This window comes from Sciurus vulgaris (assembly GCF_902686455.1).
Source record: "Sciurus vulgaris genome assembly, chromosome: 3".
Classification (NCBI taxonomy): Eukaryota; Metazoa; Chordata; class Mammalia; order Rodentia; family Sciuridae; genus Sciurus; species Sciurus vulgaris.
This window is the reverse complement of record NC_136463.1, coordinates 82,425,866-82,445,249: the sequence shown is the minus strand read 5'-3', so window position 1 is coordinate 82,445,249 and position 19,384 is coordinate 82,425,866. Positions and strand designations below refer to the sequence as shown.

General features: G+C 51.3%; 1 protein-coding gene across 4 annotated transcripts in view; it reads left to right on the top strand.

Annotated features, from left to right (window-relative positions):
* The window catches only part of STEAP3 (STEAP3 metalloreductase), a 41,278-nt gene that overhangs the window by 7,106 nt on the left and 14,788 nt on the right, over positions 1-19,384 (top strand). For 2 of the 4 annotated variants that reach the window (XM_079132956.1, XM_079132958.1), the window contains exons 2-3: positions 16,062-16,561; positions 18,520-19,047. In XM_079132956.1, the coding sequence (XP_078989082.1) occupies positions 16,062-16,561; positions 18,520-19,047 (1,028 nt within the window). Of the gene's footprint in view, positions 1-2,539; positions 4,223-15,950; positions 15,971-16,061; positions 16,562-18,519; positions 19,048-19,384 lie in introns of those variants that run through there. The other 2 variants (XM_079132957.1, XM_079132959.1) reach the window with 2 other exon arrangements.

Sequence of the window (19,384 nt, the reverse complement as noted above, 5' to 3'; positions counted from 1 at the left end):
ATCAGGGACAATGATGGCTTCCTGGGGGTTAACTGTGTGGAGTGCTGAGTTGTGGAGACGTATTAAATATCAGGCCCCTCTCTCTTCCCCTAGGGTATGTGTATTAATCTGATGGAAACTTACAGGCTCATTGCTCTTCTAGTCTGAACCCTGGTTCCCTGGAAAAGGCAACTGAAGCCCAGAGAGTGACCTCCAAGGTTCTCTTTGTGGAAGAGCTGGCTCCAGCTCCAGACCCCAGGGTTCCCAGCTCAATGTCTTGGCCAGTGCCTCCCAGCCTGGAGGAGAAGTCTGCTTCATTCCTTGTCCACCCTGCAGATGAGCTCAGTGGGCTGGGGTGGTTTTCAGGCAGTTGGGGTGGAGTAGGAAGCAGGCCATTCAAGAACTTGGGTTCCTTTGCCTTCCAGTTACGACTGGATCCACCTCTTCCTACCCTCCCTATCATGCCTGCTTGCTAGGAGTTCCTGGGCTGGGCAGGTGGGAGCTATGCTAAGCACTGCATACAATTGTTTTCTAGTATGGGATCCCGAAATGGGCCCCTTGATTTAAAGTGAGGAAATTTGCTAATTTCAGTAGTTATTAAAATCTAAGACCAAGTTGACTCTATTCCTCCTCCTGGGAGTCAAAGGAGCATGGCAGGTACCTCTCTTTTCCACTCGCCCTGGCCCCATCCTATTTCAGGAGATTGTGGAGATGATAGAACTTGGGGACAGGTAGGGGCGGGTACTCCGGGGGTATACAAACGTTTGGCTATAGAGGTTTCACCTCCTCCTGGATGCCCCCTGCACCTGGATCCACCCACCTGTCCAACTCTGCCTCCCATGGCTCCCAGGTCGCTGTGCACTACAGCCTGTCAGTTACCACACCTGAAATGACAGTCCTCACCCCTGCCACTCCTGTGTGCCAAGCCCTGGACCAAGCAGAGAACGGGCATGAGCACATTTGTACCTCCAAACTCTTAAGAGATGGATAGTGTTGTTCTCCCAACCACATAACTTTCTTAAGGACAGATGAGATTCCAGTCTCTTCTTTCAACCCCAAACCTGAGATTCCTGACCACTAACTATATGCCTGTCCAAATTCTGCTTCATCATTATTCATTCAACAAACACTTACTGAGCACTCACTCTGTGCCAGATACTCTAGAGACTGACTGAGCCCCACTTCTGGCAGGATGAATGTCACAGTCATCATTTGTCACCCCTGGAGGCCCCTACCATCCACATATTTCTGAATACAAGTAGGAAACAACCTCAGAGAGGCCTAGGACCCACAGCTATTGTGAAAAAGGATTCAAATCAGAGACAATACCTCCCCCACCCCCAAGTTGGAGGTATTGACTGCTGTGCTGCGCCAGGGTTGATGGGCTACTGCTCGTGAATCATAAACTCCTGCGTGGTTTCTTCAACCCAGGACAGACTGTCTCCCTCCTCTTCAAGAACATTGCTCTGAAATGACCATGGTTTGTTGCCTCAGTACATAAAAACCCCTGTCACTGGAGAATTCCTCCATAGTAAACCCTTCCCAGTCAGTCTGCCCCCATACATCACATCGTCACCTGCAACAGGTGAGCACTGCTTGTTCTGCAGTCAGGTGGTAAATTATTCCTACCTCCTTCTTCCACTTAATGACAGGTAGTTGGATTCTAACCAAGCAGAGCATTTTCATCTTGGGTACCAAGATTTGAACTCAGGGGCGCTTTGCCACTGAGTTACATCCACAACCCCTTTTATTTTTTATTTTGAGACAGTCTCACTAAGTTGCTAAGACTGGCCTTGAACCTACAATCCTTCCTCTGCCTCCCAAATTCCTGGGATTACAGGCATGCACTACCATGCCTGGCTGCATTTTTAAATAATTTCTCAATGTGCTGGGGATGGAACTCAGGGCATTTGAGCATGCTAGGCAAGTGCTCTATCACTGAATTACACCCTGAATGTTCAAACAGCTGGTTTGTCAGTCTTTTTGAGCTGTAAAATTAGGAAATTAAACTGGGGGGAAAAAAGTTAAAACCCCAAGATTGTAACATAGATAGTGGTATAAATGTAATGGAATGTAAGATTGGTGAGGGGGCTGCTGATCTTTTTCATGGTAGATTGGGCTGTAGACAGTAGGGGTTCCTAAGGTGGTGTGCTGGGGTCTGGGGTGGAGGGACCTCTCCTGTGGACTGTAGACAATTGTGGGATGGATGTCAGGCCCGTGGGGAGGGTGGTGGTACCCAGAACTGGAAAGGAAAGAAGCAAGAAGTCAAGAACTGTGATGCAGGGAACAGGGCGCCAGCAGGCAGGCTGCCATCCAGGAATGGCATCTCATCCAGATCAGAGAGCTGGAAGGCGGAGACCACAACACTCGGCTTTTGGGAGGGTTCCAGTGTGGCTGCTTTGTTCGTCATGGTCCTTGCTGCAACTCCTGTTGAACATTGTGGCATGGATGTGTGGAATACCAATGGGAGAGGGTTTTCAAGATTGGGGAGCTTAGGGTGCAGCAGGTCTCAAAACCCCGGGAGAGGTGTCAGAGCTGACCTGCAGCTCTGAGGGACTGTGGGGTGCTTGCAAGTTCCTTTCCACTCAATCTGATGGCTTTGTTTTCTAGAGAAGCGTGGTTTCTGCACAGGGTGTCTTCTCCAAGGGAATATGGAGAGCACCCGGCAGCTTAGATAGGAACAGAGTCCTGAACCCCACTCTGGTCTACTGCATCAGGGTCTCTGGGCTTGGGGCTGCCTGCACACCTGCTTCTTTGGCTCTCTGGGCAATTCTGGTGGATTCCAGGGTTCGCTAATGTTTGAAAACCATGCCTGAGCGCCATCAGCCCCACAGACATCTGGCAACCTCACCGAGAGCAGAACATGAGGGAGGGGCTGTGTAGACCTGCAGGGGTGAGGGATGTGCAGGTCCCTACCCTCAGCTGACACTGCGGGGTGATTGTAGTGCATCCACAGCCACAGAGGGGGAGGAGTTCAGAGCCACAGGTGGTGGTAAGTGGTCCCCTCACAGCAGGGACATGTAAGCAAGAACAGGTCTATGTAAAATGTGGGCTGGGGGTGGTTCATGTTTTGTTTTACTTAATCATCAGAACAGAGAGCCACCTGCCCAATGTCACACTAACAGGTGGCTGAACTCGGGTCTGTCTAGTAACCACCAACTAACACAGCTACCTCTGAATTTAGAGCAAGAGAAGTTGTTGGGAGGCTCTCCGGGGCTGGCAGGCACCTTAAGTGTCCGAGAGCTCCAAATGGATCATCAAGGAAGGGGGATTGGGACAGGCCAGGAAGATCTTAAAACTTCCAGTGGAAAAATGGGCTGAGTGGGAGGAGGCAGTGGACTGGAAGGAGGGTACTGCTGGACTCTAGGGAGATTCCAGAATTTTCCCCTGTCCCCAGAAGTTTTCACTCTTGTACGGGAGACAAGACACAAGAGGCCATAGTGGTCAGAATGGGGCAGCCTGGTTCTGGTTGGTTGTCATTATAGAGTAATCCTGCCTGAACCCTGCTGGGATGTGTTCTGGTTATCAGATGCCCGGGGTTACTCAGATTCCATATTCCAAGATTGTTAGTTTTCAAATAAATTGAAAACAATCAAATATGCTTTTCCACAGACAGGACTGTCTGTCCGTCTGTCTTTTTTTCTCACCGTGGGCTCTGTCTGGCAAGTAAAGATGACAGTGAAACCTTTGTCAACACAAAATGCTGAGAGAATTATCACTAAGCCAGTGACAGTCATGGTGATTGCAATGAATTACCCCTGCAGAAATTGATAAATTGCCACGTTCTGCAGCCATTATGTTTGGCTTCGTATCTTCAAGAATCTCAACACTTCTCTCTCTCCCTCTCTTTCTGCGAGGTAGTCTGCCTTGTGCTGGATGACATTTACTCATTTTATGCATCTTGGGTTCTGCTGACTGTCCCGCCTCAGTTCCTGTAGCAAAGAAACCGGGAGTCTGAGCCACTAATTATCCCCAGCGAGGTTTCCTGCCCAAACAGGAAGTCTCAGGCCAGAACTGCTCTCTCTCAGTGCACTCTCTAACCGAGCAGCAGTCACCACTCCCGGTCCCTTCCCTGTGGCCAGCAGCTGGAGTGCAGGCTGACGTGGAGGCAGCCCCGCTTTCCACACCCCCGGCCACAGGTTGGAGACCCATAAGAGAAGGGGTGGCCCAGCTTGCTGTGGGGCTGCCAGGAGCTCCAGAGCTTCAGACCCTCTCATCCAGATGTCACACCTGCCTGTCGTTGGTAAGTCCTGTTAGGGTACAGATCCTGGTGGGAGGTGGCGTGGGGAGTAGCAGGCTCCCTCCCAGACTGTCAGCCCCTGGGCTGCTGGATTGTGCCCCTCACATCTCCAGGGAGTCCAAATAATTTGATGTCGCTTAAAGGACTGGAACTGCCCTCTTGGTACTGGCAGCAAAGAGCGCAGACTAATAGGTTCCCAAAATAAAGTGGGGAGTCATCTCATGTGCACATCTGTTGAGGGATGGGAGTCTAGTGATTGTCAGGAGCATTTTCAAAGTAAAGGGTTCAAATATTTATCACACGTGGGACCTGCAGGTAGCGAGAGCAACAGCTCTGTGGGTTCCGGTGTGTTGTTTTTTTTTAAAAAAAATGTTAATGTTTACGATGCATTTCTGTAGAATACAAGCCCATTGGGAATTATAAATTTTACTTCTTGGTATCCATTTGTGTGTTGGTTTATCACGGAATTGCTGCTGCAAGTAATTGAACCGGATTTTTCTAGAATGATTTGAAAATCTCGATGTTTGTAAAAAGCCCTATCAATTATTCATCACTTTTAGTTTGCAAAGTGGTGTGGGGCTAAAATTCTGTTTTCTCTCAGACTGAACTCGCACGTATGTGTACGTGTGACTGGCCTATGTGCCCGCCTGAGCTTTCTGTCTCCTCTCTGGTAGGAACATATCCTCCCCCTTCCTTTTTAAAAATATAATGATTTTTTTTATGATGTCTAAATAACGATTCCAGCAGTATTACAAGAAATGTAACAGTGAAATGTTTGTAAGAGCCCTCAGAAAGGGGAAAATGCCCACAGAGAAAATAGAAATGCACCCATTAAGTGAATGTGGCGATTCGCCCAGGCTTTTAAACCCCAATGATTTTGAGACTGGCATCCTCTGTCCCCTCTCTCCTCCTGTTAGCTGTGGGAGGTTGGGAGTCAGGTGAGGAGAGGAACCCAGGGCACTGGACTCCTAAGCCTGAGAGGGCCCAGGAAGGATAAGACCTGGGGCTGTGCTGCCTTGTCCAGGGCCTGGGACAGAGGGCGACTCCAGATTTGCAAGTTCAAACTGAGAACAGACAGCCGAGGAGCTCAGTGAGGAGAAGGGAGCAGGACAGGGAAGGGAGCAGGCCTAAGCCACAAGCTGACCAGGTGAACGCCACATAAGAAGCCGCTGCCCTCACCACCACAGAGGCAGTCTGAACCTGGGAATAGATGGGCAAAGGGTTGCAATGGATTGGGTCAGGCATGGGCAACCAGGACCTGGAGGAAGTCCCTTAACCTGTTTGAGCCTCTGTTTTGAGATCTGCAATGTGGAAGTAATGATAGGCTTCCACAGGTCACACCCCACAAGCACACAGCCTCCGGCATGAGCTCTCCATGGCTGAGTCTGGCCTCGCCCCATGCTACTTCTGTCTTTTGACTCCTGGTCATTGTGATGTTCTTGTGCCAGGCACTTACTGGGAGCTGGGATGCGCCTGCCCATTGCCAGTCTGTGCCCCAGGGGAAACCCTGAGTTGCCACATAAGGGCAGTCATGTGTCAGTAGCGGGTGACTAGAGGCCTTCCCTAAGACTGGCTTTTATTTGCATAGCAAGGACCCTAATTTTTACTCAGATTGTGTAGATGGTCCCTAACCTACAGTGAATGGTTTGATTTAGGATTTCTTGGCTTTATAGTGGGGTGAAAGCAATGCACATTCAGTCAGTAGAAACTGTACTTCATGTTTTGGATTTGGATCGTTTCCCAGCTAGCAATAAGCAAGTTACAATGTTTTCAATTTTTGATATTTTCAACTTACAATGGGCTTATTGGATGTAACCCCATCATTAAGTCAAGAAGCATGGGTATGTTTCAGGTCGATAAAATGAGAAAAACTTTCTAGAAGCTATTATTCATTTTACCTGACTGAGAAAAGTGAATTATTCATATCAAAAGGCATTAGGTTTAATATTAACATTGGCATGTGGGAGGGTTTATGGGGATAGGGCCCCCCATTACCTTCTTGGACCTCTAAAGGAAGGTACCTGGCTTTATCCTGTCACTTGTGTACAGAAATCTAAGCAGGGGAGAGGGGAGATCAATTCTGTCTTAAAGAGGAACGAGGCCTTCCTATTGGAACTTGAGCTTCATTAGTTGGAGGGAAGGGAATTTCCAGGAAAAAAGAGTAAGTCAGAGAAAAAGCAAGGGGTCTAGGAGTACATAAGGCTGTAGACCAGGTAGGTCCTGCTGGGAAGGGCCAAGGAGATGTCACATCTGCCATGCGCTGCAGCTGAGTCAACACCCCAGCCTGAGGAGGCTGGGCCGATTCCTCTGAACAGTTGATATACCATGGCCCAAGAAGTCCTGGGGCCCTAGAGCCCTTGACCCCGCATCTCTAAAGCCTCCCTCCTATAAACGGCTGCACCTCAGTGCTCCTCAGATCTGGTGTTTGATTTTTCACTTTGACCGGAGCTGCAGGAGTCTACTTAGGTTTTTATGCTTATTGACAGTATTTAAATAATTTTTATAATATTTAATTATCCAATAGTGAAATGCTTGGGCAGGACTAGCAATAGCTCCAGGCTGCAGTAGAATTAGAAGCAACCGGTGTCACTTTATTGGTGCCAGGAGGCCCCAGCAAGTTCTAAGAGAAGACCCATAAGCACACCCTCTCCTTAGGCATAGAATCCAGAAGTTAAATCACTCAAACCACAGACATTAATTGAGCACCCACTGGGTATCAAGTCACAGACTAGGTGCACGAGGCACAGAAATGAGAAAGTGGCCTCCATCTGGTGTGGTGACAGACAAGTGAACCAGGGAGCGTAGTCAATGGTAAAGGGACAGAAGAGCAGAGTAAGTCTCAAATTTGGTGGTCCCCTCTGTTTTGGCCCAGGGGGAAGTCAGGGACTGCTCCTGGGCTAACCTTTTGAACTCTCTGGGACCCTTGGAAAAGTCAGAGCTGGACTTTGACAGGGATTGGGAAGTGGCTGCCTGATGTCCCCACGCAGGGCAGCTGGAGAGTGAAAGCCAAGTTCAGTGTTCCCATGAGTCAAGAGGAAGAGGCTGCCAAGGGTCAGGGGAGGGGCCCCCAGAGGCTTGCTGGAAAAGGCACCTCATGACTAGGCAACCCAGGGAGAGCCATGCACCCCACAAGCACCAGAAGGCAGGCTGAGCTCCTTGGCAGACGCCCTGGAGCTGCCTGTGTGTGTCTTGGCCACCTCTGCCCTTTCTTTGTTCCCACACCTACCCTGCTCAGAAGCAGGGCCGGGGCTCATTCCTGATTCTGCAAATCCTGCACCATGGTGAGGGGAGGGGAGGGACAGCCACAGCCCACAAGACCCACTGGCCTCAGACTTTGGAGCTCCAAGTCTCCCTGGAAAGCAAGAAACAACCCAACCCCAGACGCTGAGGCTGCAAATTCAGCCACCACTGCTGATGGTCTCCAGCCTGGCTGGATTAACTGGCCCTCTGGGAGCTGGCTGCCCCCACATGCTGGTTCCTGGCTCCGCCAGTGCCTGCCATACCCTGTTGGAGCACTTGCACCTTGTAGCAGAACTTAAGAAGGCAGGCTGTCATCTCGCCACCTGCATGGCCCCAGTGCCTTGCTCACTGCTGGGTATATAGGAGGTCCTCCGGCAATCGTGAATCAGGGCATTTCTTGAGAAGCCTTGGCAGGTCTGACCATAGCCTAAAACTGCACAGCTGTGTTCTGCACCGCTTCATAGGTACCCCCGGCACGAATTCCAAAGTGAAAGACACCCTTGGGGGTATGTAGCAAAGGGACCCATGGCCTTGAGCACCCTCTGCTGCCTAAAGCTCCTGGCCTTGGTGCTGACCCCTGGGCCAGCCACTTCCCCTTCCCACCCAGACGGGCTGCCCTCCTGCTCCTACAGGTAGTAATGGAGCATTCCAACGAGTGATTCTTCCAGCTGGTCTGTTGCATCAAGGCAGTGAAACAGTCCTGATGGCAGGCTGCCAGGACACTCAGTCCTCTGGAAACATCCTCTGGTTGGGAGGAATAGGGCACATGCACCTGACCCTCAAGACCAGGAGGAGTCTAGGGAGATACCAGGGGACTGCATGGTCAGGGAGGGTTTATGGAGGGGGTGGGCTGGGAGCTGTGCTTGACTGTAAAGACCCAGGAGCCAATCTCCAATGGCTCTTGCATGCAAGTGGTTTCAGTACATCATCTGTCCCTTCCATGTTTTGAGTACCTACTGCAGTAGTTTTCAGTGTGGTCCCTGGACCAGCAACATCAGGAGCTCCAGGGAAGGAGCCCAGCAGTAGGTTTCAAGCCGCAGGTGATGCTCATGCACCTCAGTTTGACCTAACATGTGTCAGCCACGGCTCTGAGTGCTAGGGTCACACAAGGGAGTTTTGCCATTTTTCTGTCTTTGAGGAGCGCGGAGTCCTAGGAAGAGACAGGGGACAGTGGTTGCTCCTGAGGGCAGTGAGGCAGAGGGACAGCTGGTACGGGCTTGATTCAAGAGCTGGATATGCTGTTGAGGAGGGGTGGCCTGGGGACCCCATGGCATGAGGACTGTCCCTGGCAGGGAGCCCATTGCCTCACTGCCAAACCACCCTGGTATCTGCCCCTTAGGCTACCTTCTCCCTGCTGTGCCCCTCTCCCTTGGCTCCATCGTCCCCCTCTTCTTCCCCAAATCCCAGACATCTGCGTCTCCTCTCCTCCCGCTGTCATGGGGAAATGAGTGTGCACCTCTAGGGCATTATCTCAGAGCACATGTTAGAAAGTTTGCAAATACATTTTTCCAATTTGCAGAGAACAGTATATATTGATTTGGGCGCATCTATTTCTGCTTTATACAGACAAAAAGGTTTTTAAAAAATCCTAGAGAGAGAGAGAGAGGAATAAAATGAAAATTGAGTGAATTTAACAGTCCCAGAGTATAGCACTTACCTCCCAGAACTCTCAGTACAACTGAATGAAGTAAGTGCCGTCACCAATTGTGTACATGAGGAGATGGGGCTCAGGCTACCTGGCTAGTAAGTGATCAGGATGGGATATGAATCCAGCTGCCTCCATGCTGTGCCCTTGCTTGCAGTTTACTAAGGTGATGGATCTTAAATAATCCAGAATGTCCAAATGCTTTCCTGAGCCCATGTTCTGATGGCTACATTGGGAACATCAAACTGACCTGACTGGGCAAGCTCCCAAGGACTGATTGTGACTTGGGGATGTGATTTGGAGAGTCCCAGGGCCTGGTCTGATCCTCTGCCTAATTAGGGAAGATAAAAATTTGAGGAGAAAAGGAGATGTCTTAATTCATTTTCTGTTGCTATAATAAAATTCCTAAGGCTGGGTACTTTATAGAGAAAAGAGGTTTATTCTGGCTCACAATTCCGATCTAATGTCTAGGAGCTGTATCTCATGATGAGTTTATTGCTGGCAGTGTCCTGAGGGGTGCAGGGTATCACATGGTGAGTGACTTTTATAATAAACCCTCTGGAGATGATCTGTTAACCCGTACATCCAGTAATTGCATGAGTGGATTAACCCATTCATGAGGGCAGAGCCCCAATCACCTCTCAAGGTTCCCACCTGGTCCCACCTTTTAATGTCTCATAATGGGGATGAAATTTCAACATGAGTTTCAGAGCGGGGCAAACCATATTCAAACCATAGTGGGGGAAGTAACCAGACCTGTAGCCCCAGCAAGCAGATCTGCATCTGTGGGCTTGTTTCCAGCTGCATGCCCTTACATAACCCACTAGACATTTGGGTGAATAGAAGATGATGCCTCCCACCTCCCTCCCACCGGGACACATCTGTCCAGTTCACTGACCATCCTGGGAACAGGTGGGTGGATCTCAGCCCTCAGCACATCTCCAATGCACATGGCCCTGGAAAGGCTGTCTGCTTGTGTGGGCGGAGCACAGAAAGGGAGCCATGAGCAAAAGCCACAGCACCCACCAAGGCCAAGAGGTACCCAAGGTTCCATCCTTTCCCCTGCAGCAACAGCCTATGAGCTCCATCACATGAGCCTCACTTGTAGAGGCACAGGGCGTAGAAACCTCACTGCAGAAAACAGCTGGAGATCAGCTTTAGCAGGCTGCAGAGCCACCAGTGTTGATGCTACCCAATCCGTGCAGTGAGCTCACAGAGTGTCCCTAACGGCTCCCAGTCCTGCTTACTCTTAGTGTATCACATGCTAATAACAGTCTGTGACATCTCAATTTTTCTCATGTGTGTGTGTGTGTGTGTATACATATTTTTTTTCTTTGTGGTGCTGGGAACTGAACCCAGGGTCTCACACATGCTGGCAAGCATATAAAAGCTTTTTCAATAGCAATTTTTCTTTTTTTTTTTTTTAAACAACTTTATTGAGTTATACCTCACATGCAATCCACCCATTTATAAAGTCTGCAAGTTAATGGTTACTAGTCTATTCAGAGCTGTGCAACCATCACCACTACCAATTTGATATTATTTTCATCAGTGCAAAAATAAACCCTAGCCCGGTGGGCATTTGCTCCTCATTTTCTCTGAAACTTACATTCCTTAGCAACCACTAATCTACTTTCCTTCTGTATGGATTTGCCTATTCCAGACTTTTCATATAAGTATAATCCTTTCATATGCGGCCCTTTGCCACTGGCTTCTTTCACTGAGCACAGTATTTTCAAGGTTCATGCATGTTGGAGCAGGTATTAAGACTTAGTTCCCTTTTATGGTTAAACATCATTCCATTATCTGGATAGACCATTTTGTTTAACCATTCATTAGTTGATGTATATTTGGGTGATTTATACTTTCTGGGCATTACAAATAATGCTACTATGAACATTGGTGAACCTTTTGTTTTTTTGGTGGTGGTGCTAGAGATTAAACCCAGGAGAGCACTCTATGACTGAGCTACATCCCTAGCCCTTTTTAAAAATTACTTCCTATTTTGAGACAGTGTCTCATTAAGGTGCCTAGGCTGGCCTTAAATTTGAGAGCCTCCTGCCTCAGTCTCCCAAGTAGCTGGAATTACAGGTGCATACCCCCCAGTGCCTAGCTCTTCACCTTTTTTTTTTTGGCACTGGGGATTGAGCCCATGAGCACTTTCCCAGCCCATTTTATTTTTTATTTGGAGACAGGGTTTCACTAAGTTGCCAAGGCTGAGGCTGGCCTCCAATTTGTGATCCTCTTGTCTCAACCTCCCAAGTTGCTGGGATTGCAGGTGTATATCCCTGCACCTGGCTCATCTTCAGGTGGTCTTTGATGGTCTGCTCTGGGAATTTCTTGTCTGCAACAAGGTGGAGGACCTGAGGTTGAGTGGGGGTTGCAGGGGCAGGCAGGCAGCTTTGGCAAAGTCCTGACAGTGAGGGAGGAGGTGGAAAACCTACAAAAATGTTTTCCAAAACCATTAGGGATGAGGGGCGTGGTTCAGTGGTAGAGCACAGGCTTAGCATGCACAAAGCCCTGGGTCCATCCCCAGCACCAAGAAAGGAAAAACAAAAAGATCAGCCAGGTGCAGTGGCACACTGTAACCCCAGTGGCTCAGGAGGCTGAGGCAGGATTGCAAGTTCAAAGGCAGCCTCAGCAACCTTAATGAGGCCCTATGCAGCTTAATGAGACCATGTCTCAAAATAAAATATAAAAAGTGCTGGGGACTAGGCTCAGTGGTTAAGCATCCCTGTGTTCAATCCCTGGCACCAAAAAACAAAAACAAAAACGGGGGGAAGCCCAAACAGCTTGGAGTGGTCTCTGGGTTCTGGGTGAGGGCTTGGCTGCCTTCTCTTAAAGTGCCTAATGCATTTTGGAAGGATTTCTGCTCCCTCAAGTGTCTGAAGGGCCCTGTGTGCTGGCATTACAACCTCTCACTGTCACCAGCCCACACAAGAGCATGGGAAGCTAACTGGCAGCCTCTAGGCCAGGCGAGGCTCCCAGCCACAAGCACAGCTCAGGTTTGGCCCTGCTAGGAAGTGGGTGGGGACGGGCAAGCCCAGGCAGAGACCAGGGGGAGACCAGGACATCTGAACCTCTTCGCCCTTTCCACAGGTCAGGTCTGGGCCTCCGCCCACAGCTGCAATCTGATCGCCTCTCTGCTCTCTCACTGGACCTATAAATAGACCCTCAGGGAGCCTGGGCCCTGGGCCAGTGTGTCCACCCACACCTTCAGGCCACAGGCACAAGCAAGAGGTGGTGGGCATCTCCACTAGGCCTCTGGGACCTCCAGGACTTGTGTCACCTCTCCTGCCCCCACCCCCACTGGCCTTCAGACCTGCAGCATTTATGCTGGGCACCAGGAGGGCAGAATGGGATGTGGCCCCTGCCCATGAGTAACTTAAAGGTTAGCGCACACACACTCGCACAAAGAGCTCTGCTCCTGCACACGAGCTCATTTGTCCCCACACAACCCTTAAGGAAGTAAACCAATGTCCCCCCTTTAAAGTTGAGGGAACTAAGGCACAGAGAGGCTGCATAACTTGCCCAAAGGTGTCCAGCTAGCTAGTGATCTTGTGACCATGACTTGACCCCTTGCAGCCTGGCCCAGACCCCCTCGCCACCTACCCAGCAGCTTCCCACACTCAAGTGGCTCTGTCTTTGCCTCAGGACTGTAGAGGAAGGAGCCGCCCATGGGGCAGGGAGTTCTCACAGGGTGGCATGTCAACCTGGCGTTTTCCTGTCCCAAGTACTGATGTTGGTGGCAAGAAGTGCTTTAGAGGTGCATTATGTTTAGTTTCCATTCATCCTGCAACTGAAAGCAGGCCCGTAAGTAGAGGACGTGGGTTGGGGTTGGTACTGGGGGTTGAACCCGGGGCGCTTTTACCTCCGAGCTACATCCCCAGCCCTTTTTCCTTTTGCATTTTGAGAGAGTCTCTGTAAGTTGTGGAGGGTTTTGCTAACCCTCGAACCTGGTCTCAAACCTGCAATCCTCCTACCTCAGCCTCTAGAGTAGCTGGAATTCCAGGTCCACGCCCACCTGAACCTGCCAGCATTGCTAGACTGCCAGGACTGGGAGGGACTTGGAGCTGATCTGGTTCAGTGGCTTGTGTCAGAGGAGCCACCTAGAGAAGCTTGGTGATACTCCAGTGTCCCAGCACCAGTTGGGAGCAGAGATGAGGCCAAACCCAGGTTCCTGGCCTCCACCACTGACTTCCTCTGCTATGGCTGCCCTTCAACTCCCTAAAAGGAAGGAGATACCAAATTTGCTGAGATTTGGAGCAGTGACCTTGAGGGCCATCCCACATAATCCCATCGCACCCGCCATGCTGAGCCTGGGGTTACAGCACAGGTGAGACTCACCATCTGAGTCTGACAGCCTTCCCTAACTTTGGATTGGCTCCATTTGTGTTGAGGTGGTAAGCCAGTCGGGCTTCTTCAAGCACCATCAGATGGTGCATACGTGTGTTGCCTTCCCTAGCTTCTTCTTGAGAGGTGTGTCAGCCCTCGGGACAAGAGTCACAGCCAGGCCTGCACCCCTCCTGAGCTGCCCAGCTCCCGTGTCCAGTCCTTGATGAATGAGTCTTATCCAAACCCCACCCCCGACACATGCACAGATGAAACTTAACCAGCCACGAGTGCCAACAGTGGCTTGCCATCTTTATACTTCTCTGAGCATTCCACACGGTTACTTAGGAGATGGGAGGAAGAGAGCAGAGTGATGACAGGCTTCTGTCCAGGAGGGAGTCTACTTGGGATCCACATGCTAGCAAATGTGGAAGCGCCAGCTTGGAAGCCTCCATGTGGCTTCTCTCCCTCCCCATCAGGGTGGAGCTGCCCATCCCCACCTTCACTGACCACAGGGGAAGCCTTAAACCTCCCAACCACAGGGACACTGGAATCCCTGAGAGGGGCCCTGATACTGGCTTGTGGAGCCCCTACCCTGGCTCCCCTCCCATACCGCTCTCATCCTCTTCCCGGGGCTGCTGGGCTTCAGGTGAGGTCTCCACCCTCCTCCACGCCCTCTGGCCTGCTGCTGGTGCCCAGCTTGGCATCCTCTGGCAACCAGTATGTGCTTAATAATCACTCGACCTTTACTGTGTGCTTAATACATGCCCAGCACTGTTCTGAGCTCTTTATTCCTACAACCTCCATAGAGAAGGGAACAGGATTGTGTCCCTTTTACAGCTGGGGAAACTGAGTCACCGACAGCCCCCCCCCCCTCCAGGTCACTCAGTAGGTGCCAGTCAGTCAGAACCCAGGCTGTCTGGCTCCTGTAGCATGCTGAGCAGAGCCCTTCCTGCCATGGTGTGCCACTCCAAGTCTGTAAGATGGGGGGTCAGGAGGCCCACTGGCACTTACAGAGAGTAGCTCATCTCCCTCACTGGGGAGCATCCCGGAACCAGGCAGAAAATTCCCTTTCCCATTTTACAGGGAGGTCGAGTCTAGTGAGACAGGGTGTGGGGTGTGTCTGGTACCCTTGTGTCCTGTGTGGGCATGGCCCCGCCATCTGGAGTCAGGAAGCAGGCATGGTCCCTACAAAGCCACATACTGGGGCTTAGCTTGGTCAGCCCCTGCTGTCCTGTAAGAGAGAAGGGCAATGTTTTAAAACCACTTTAAAGTGAAAGGTTAAGGGAGCAGAGGCAGGATGGGAACTGTGTCCCACAACACTCAGAATGGACAGTCACTGCCTTTCTGTCCATCGGCACCTCTCCTCTGGGCCTGTGTGCGCCTGCTCCCACCTCTGCAGGGCGTCTGCACAGCGCGCTGTCCTCTGGGGAGCAGACCAGATGAAGCTCAGGCCACCGAGGCAGAAGCACCTGCATCCTGTTCTTCCTTTGCTTACAGTCTGTGCCTCCTGGAACAAGGTCCTCAACCCCTTGAGCCTCAGTTTCTCCAGTTTAAACTAGGACACCTGTCTGTAATACCAGCAACTCCAGAGGGTGAGGCAGGAGGGTTACAAGTTCAAGGCCAGCCTAAGCAACTTAGTGAGACCCTGACTCCAAAAAGAAAGTGCTAGGGATGTAGCGTATATGGGTTCAGTCCCCGGTACCACAAAAAAGATGGGTTTCAGTAACATGCATCCTTTATTAGCACATAAGGAACAAGATCCAGTAGCAGGTCTAATGTCTACCATAATTTGTGTGTGTGTTGGGGGGTACTGCAGATTGAATCCCCCACTCTACCATAATTTAAATAAAGGTAAGTTTAGTACTCAAAGAACTATTTGACAGTTGAATTGGTGATTTGACATTGATCAGTACTGGTGACACACAGGTCCTGCCAATACTCTGTGATTTGTTGCTTCATATGTGAAGGAAATAGCCAATTTCAATTAGAAGTTGGTGACAATTAAAATATCGTTTTGCCACCTAAGGGCACCCACCCTATCTCAGGGTCCCATCCATGCCCATGTCTCCCCAGGTCCTCAGAGGAGGGTTTCATTGTTCATTCATGCATTCAGCAAACATTGAGCGCCACCTCTGTGCCAGGACCAATGACCAACAGTGAGTCCAAAGTCATAAGGGGAGACCCTGCACAGGAGCATGGTGGCCCTGCCAGTGAGCACAGATAACAACACCCAGCCATGATGAGGTTGGGTTGAGTGGCCACTCCTGGCTGGTGACACTGTCCAGAGCATGATCCTTTGGAAAAGAAGCATGTTACTGCACAGCGTGGGCCGTATAGACACTGTTTCCTCCTGTCCGGTACCCCTCCCCCCACTTCTTCCTGAGGAGATAATTCTGCAGGAAAGACAAAGGGTGGAGGCCTCCCCGCTCCTCTTCCTGAGTCTGTGCCCTCCTCGGGATGGGGGCTGGTCTTGCTCAGCACGTCCCCTGGTGCTAGCGCATGGTGCCACTCAGTGAACACCTGCTGGGTGAGTGCGCGACCCTCTGCATTGGACGAAAGGAGTGGGGTGGCAGGAGGGGCAGCAGGGAGCACTCAGTGATGGAGTTCCTGCTTCTCTTACAGCCACCAAAATGTCAGGAGAAATGGACAAGCCGCTGATCAGCCGCCGCCTGGTGGACAGTGACGGCAGCCTTGCAGAGGCTCCCAGTGAGGCCCCCAAAGTGGGCATCTTGGGCAGTGGGGACTTCGCCCGCTCCCTGGCTACACGCCTTGTCAGCTCTGGCTTCAGTGTGGTGGTGGGAAGCCGTAACCCCAAGCGCACAGCCGGGCTGTTCCCCTCCTCTGCCCAGGTGACTTTGAGGGAGGAGGCAGTGAGCTCCCCGGAGGTCATCTTCCTGGCCGTGTTCAGGGAACACTACTCCTCATTGTGTGGTCTCAGCGACCAGCTAGCTGGCAAGATCCTGGTGGATGTGAGCAATCCCACGGAGCAGGAGCACCTTCGGCATCGTGAGTCCAACGCCGAGTACCTGGCCTCTCTCTTCCCCACCTGCATGGTGGTCAAGGCCTTCAACGTCATCTCCGCCTGGACCCTGCAGGCTGGCCCGAGGGATGGGAACAGGCAGGTAGGTTCTGGGGGAATAACAACCATCATCACAATAAATATAAATGGCTCATTTTCTTTAAGGACTATCAGCATGCCAAGCTTTTTATGTACCTTAGCCAATCTTATATCACTGCAACATTCCATTTTACAACCATTTTACAGGATGCTAATGATCTTACTTCAAAGCTTATAGCTAGTGACAGATTTGAACCCTATTAATATTCATTAGGGTCTGAAACCTATTGTGTTACTCAGCTTTTTGTCACTATACCAAAATACCTGAAATAAATCAGCTTAAAGAAGGAAAGAGTTATTTTGGCTGACGGTTTCAGAAGTTTCAGTCTGCAGTCAACTGGCTCCATTGTTCTGAGCCTATGGTAAGGCAGAATATCTTGGCCAGGAAGGCAGGGTGGAGAAAAGTTGCTCACTTCATGGTGACCAGTCAAACAGAGAAAGAAAGCCTGGGACAAAATGTACCCTTCAGGGATACACTGTGAAATTTACTTCCTCCTAGAGTTTCTGCCACCTCCCAATAGTGCCACCAGCTGGGGACTAAGCCTTCAATACAAGCCTTTGGGAGTTCCTGATCTAAATCAAAACACCCATGTTCTTTCTGTCATGGTGACTGGTTTCCTAGGGGAGAGGAGTCAAGATGGAGAGCTTTGCTTGTAGAATTGGACTCAGAAAGAAAAAAGTAACACACTTAACATACCAGGCCCTGAGAAGACAGGCATGTCCCAAGCTTCATCTGGTTTATTCCAAGGACTTCTAAGAACTGAGTAAGTTTCTTAGAACAATCAACAGCAGTTTGGGCGGGGACTAGCAAATAGGACTCTCCGGAACAGCATTTCTGGGCAGGAGGAGCTCTTACCCAGACAAGGTGGATTTTCATGCTAAAAGGACACCTGCAACTTCCTGGGGGAGAAGGCCAGACTCCACACGTGTGGGAGAATGTCCCCCACGGAGTCCAGCCTGGGTGCCAGCTCTGTGAGAGAGTCCAGAGATGTTGTGCCAGCCCTGACTGCAGGCCTGTGTGCAGTCTGCGTGGCAGGACTCCTGCAGTGGGCGAGTGTCGGGTGCAGGTTCAGGAGGGATCAGAGCCAGCAAGCTACTAGAGAAGACGCTGAAGTGGCCTTCAACCTGGACCTACCTCTAGTAGCAGAGAGAGATTTCCAGGCTGAAAGGACACCCTGAAAAATCACGAAGGCAAGAAACAATGCTTTCGAACTTCAGTGTCTTCATCTGAAAAAAAAAAAAAATGGGGACAATAGTAACTACCTGCAGGCTTGTGGCAAGGCTGAGGACCATGTGTATAAAGCTGGCACACGCTAAGTGCTCAGTTAGTGCCAGGGGACCCGAATGACCCCAGGAGTCCCTGGAGATCTGAGGACACCAAGGCACCTTCAGTGGGAGCTCACAAGAAACTGTGCTAGGGGCGGAGAAGCCAGGTAGGGCTGGCATGAGAAAGGCCTCATGAGTGGGCTGCGGACCCTGTGGAATCAAGGGACATTGTCAGAGGAGACACTTCTGTACTGCTGCTGAGCTGTTGCCAGAGATACATGTTCTGGACCACGTCTGGAACTTATCACTGAGCGGCTCCCAGGGCAGGGTGCAGTCACGAAAGCAGCTCTTCCTGGGGCCCAGAGGGGCTACCTCAGTGGGCGTTTATCCTGTGGCTGTTGATGTCCATGAACTGGGCAGGACACTCACTTGCTGTTAGCAGCTTCCCTCCTTGAGTGGCAGACCTTGCTGTGCATGCTGGGCCTAAGCTAGGAGACCACAGGGGGCCTGGAGAAGACCCCAGCCTGGGAGTCAGCCACCTCGTACTGACTGTTGACTGACCGCTCACTTGGACAAGCCCCCTCTGCACCTCATTTTCCTCAGCTGACAGTGAGGAGTTTGGCCCAGGTGGTCCCTGAGGTCCCCCTCCTGTGGCCTGTGACCTCATCTAATTGTCCTCTTCCTTCCTCCTCCCAGGTGCCCATCTGCAGTGACCAGCCAGAAGCCAAGCGTGCCATCTCAGAGATGGTGCACGCCATGGGCTTCATGCCGGTGGACATGGGATCCCTGGCATCAGCCCGGGAGGTCGAGGCCATGCCCCTGCGTCTCCTCCCGGGCTGGAAGGTGCCCGCCCTCCTGGCCCTGGGGCTCTTCGTCTGCTTCTACGCCTACAACTTCATCCGTGACGTGCTGCACCCCTACGTACAGGAGGGCAAGAACAAGTTCTACAAGCTGCCCGTGTCTGTGGTCAACACCACACTACCCTGCGTGGCCTACGTGCTGCTGTCCCTGGTGTACCTGCCCGGCGTGCTGGCAGCTGCCCTGCAGCTGAGGCGCGGCACCAAATACCGCCGCTTCCCCGACTGGCTGGACCACTGGCTGCAGCACCGCAAGCAGATGGGGCTGCTCAGCTTCTTCTGCGCGGCTCTGCACGCCGGCTACAGCTTCTGTCTGCCTCTGCTGCGCTCCCACCGCTACGAACTGGTCAACCTGGCCGTCAAGCAGGTATCAGCCCCATACCCGCCCCTCCTGTCCTTCAGGGTGCACATGCCCAGCACCGCCTGCACGCTGGGTGCTGCTGTGCCAATGGTTGGCCGCAGGTCCTGTTCCATTTGGGCAGTGCCCACATCCTGCAACCCAGGATTTCCAGTGTCAGGGAGCAGAGCAGATGAAAACCCCCATTATGGGCACAGACTTAATTAAACAAGAATGAGCCAAGTGAGGACAGCACCCAGGAGGTGATAAGTGCTGAGGATCGGGCCAAAGCCCGTGAGGCTGGTGGGGCACTGTCCTCAAAGTGGCCTTGCTGAGCAGGTGATGTAAGAGCAGAGGCCTGAAGCAG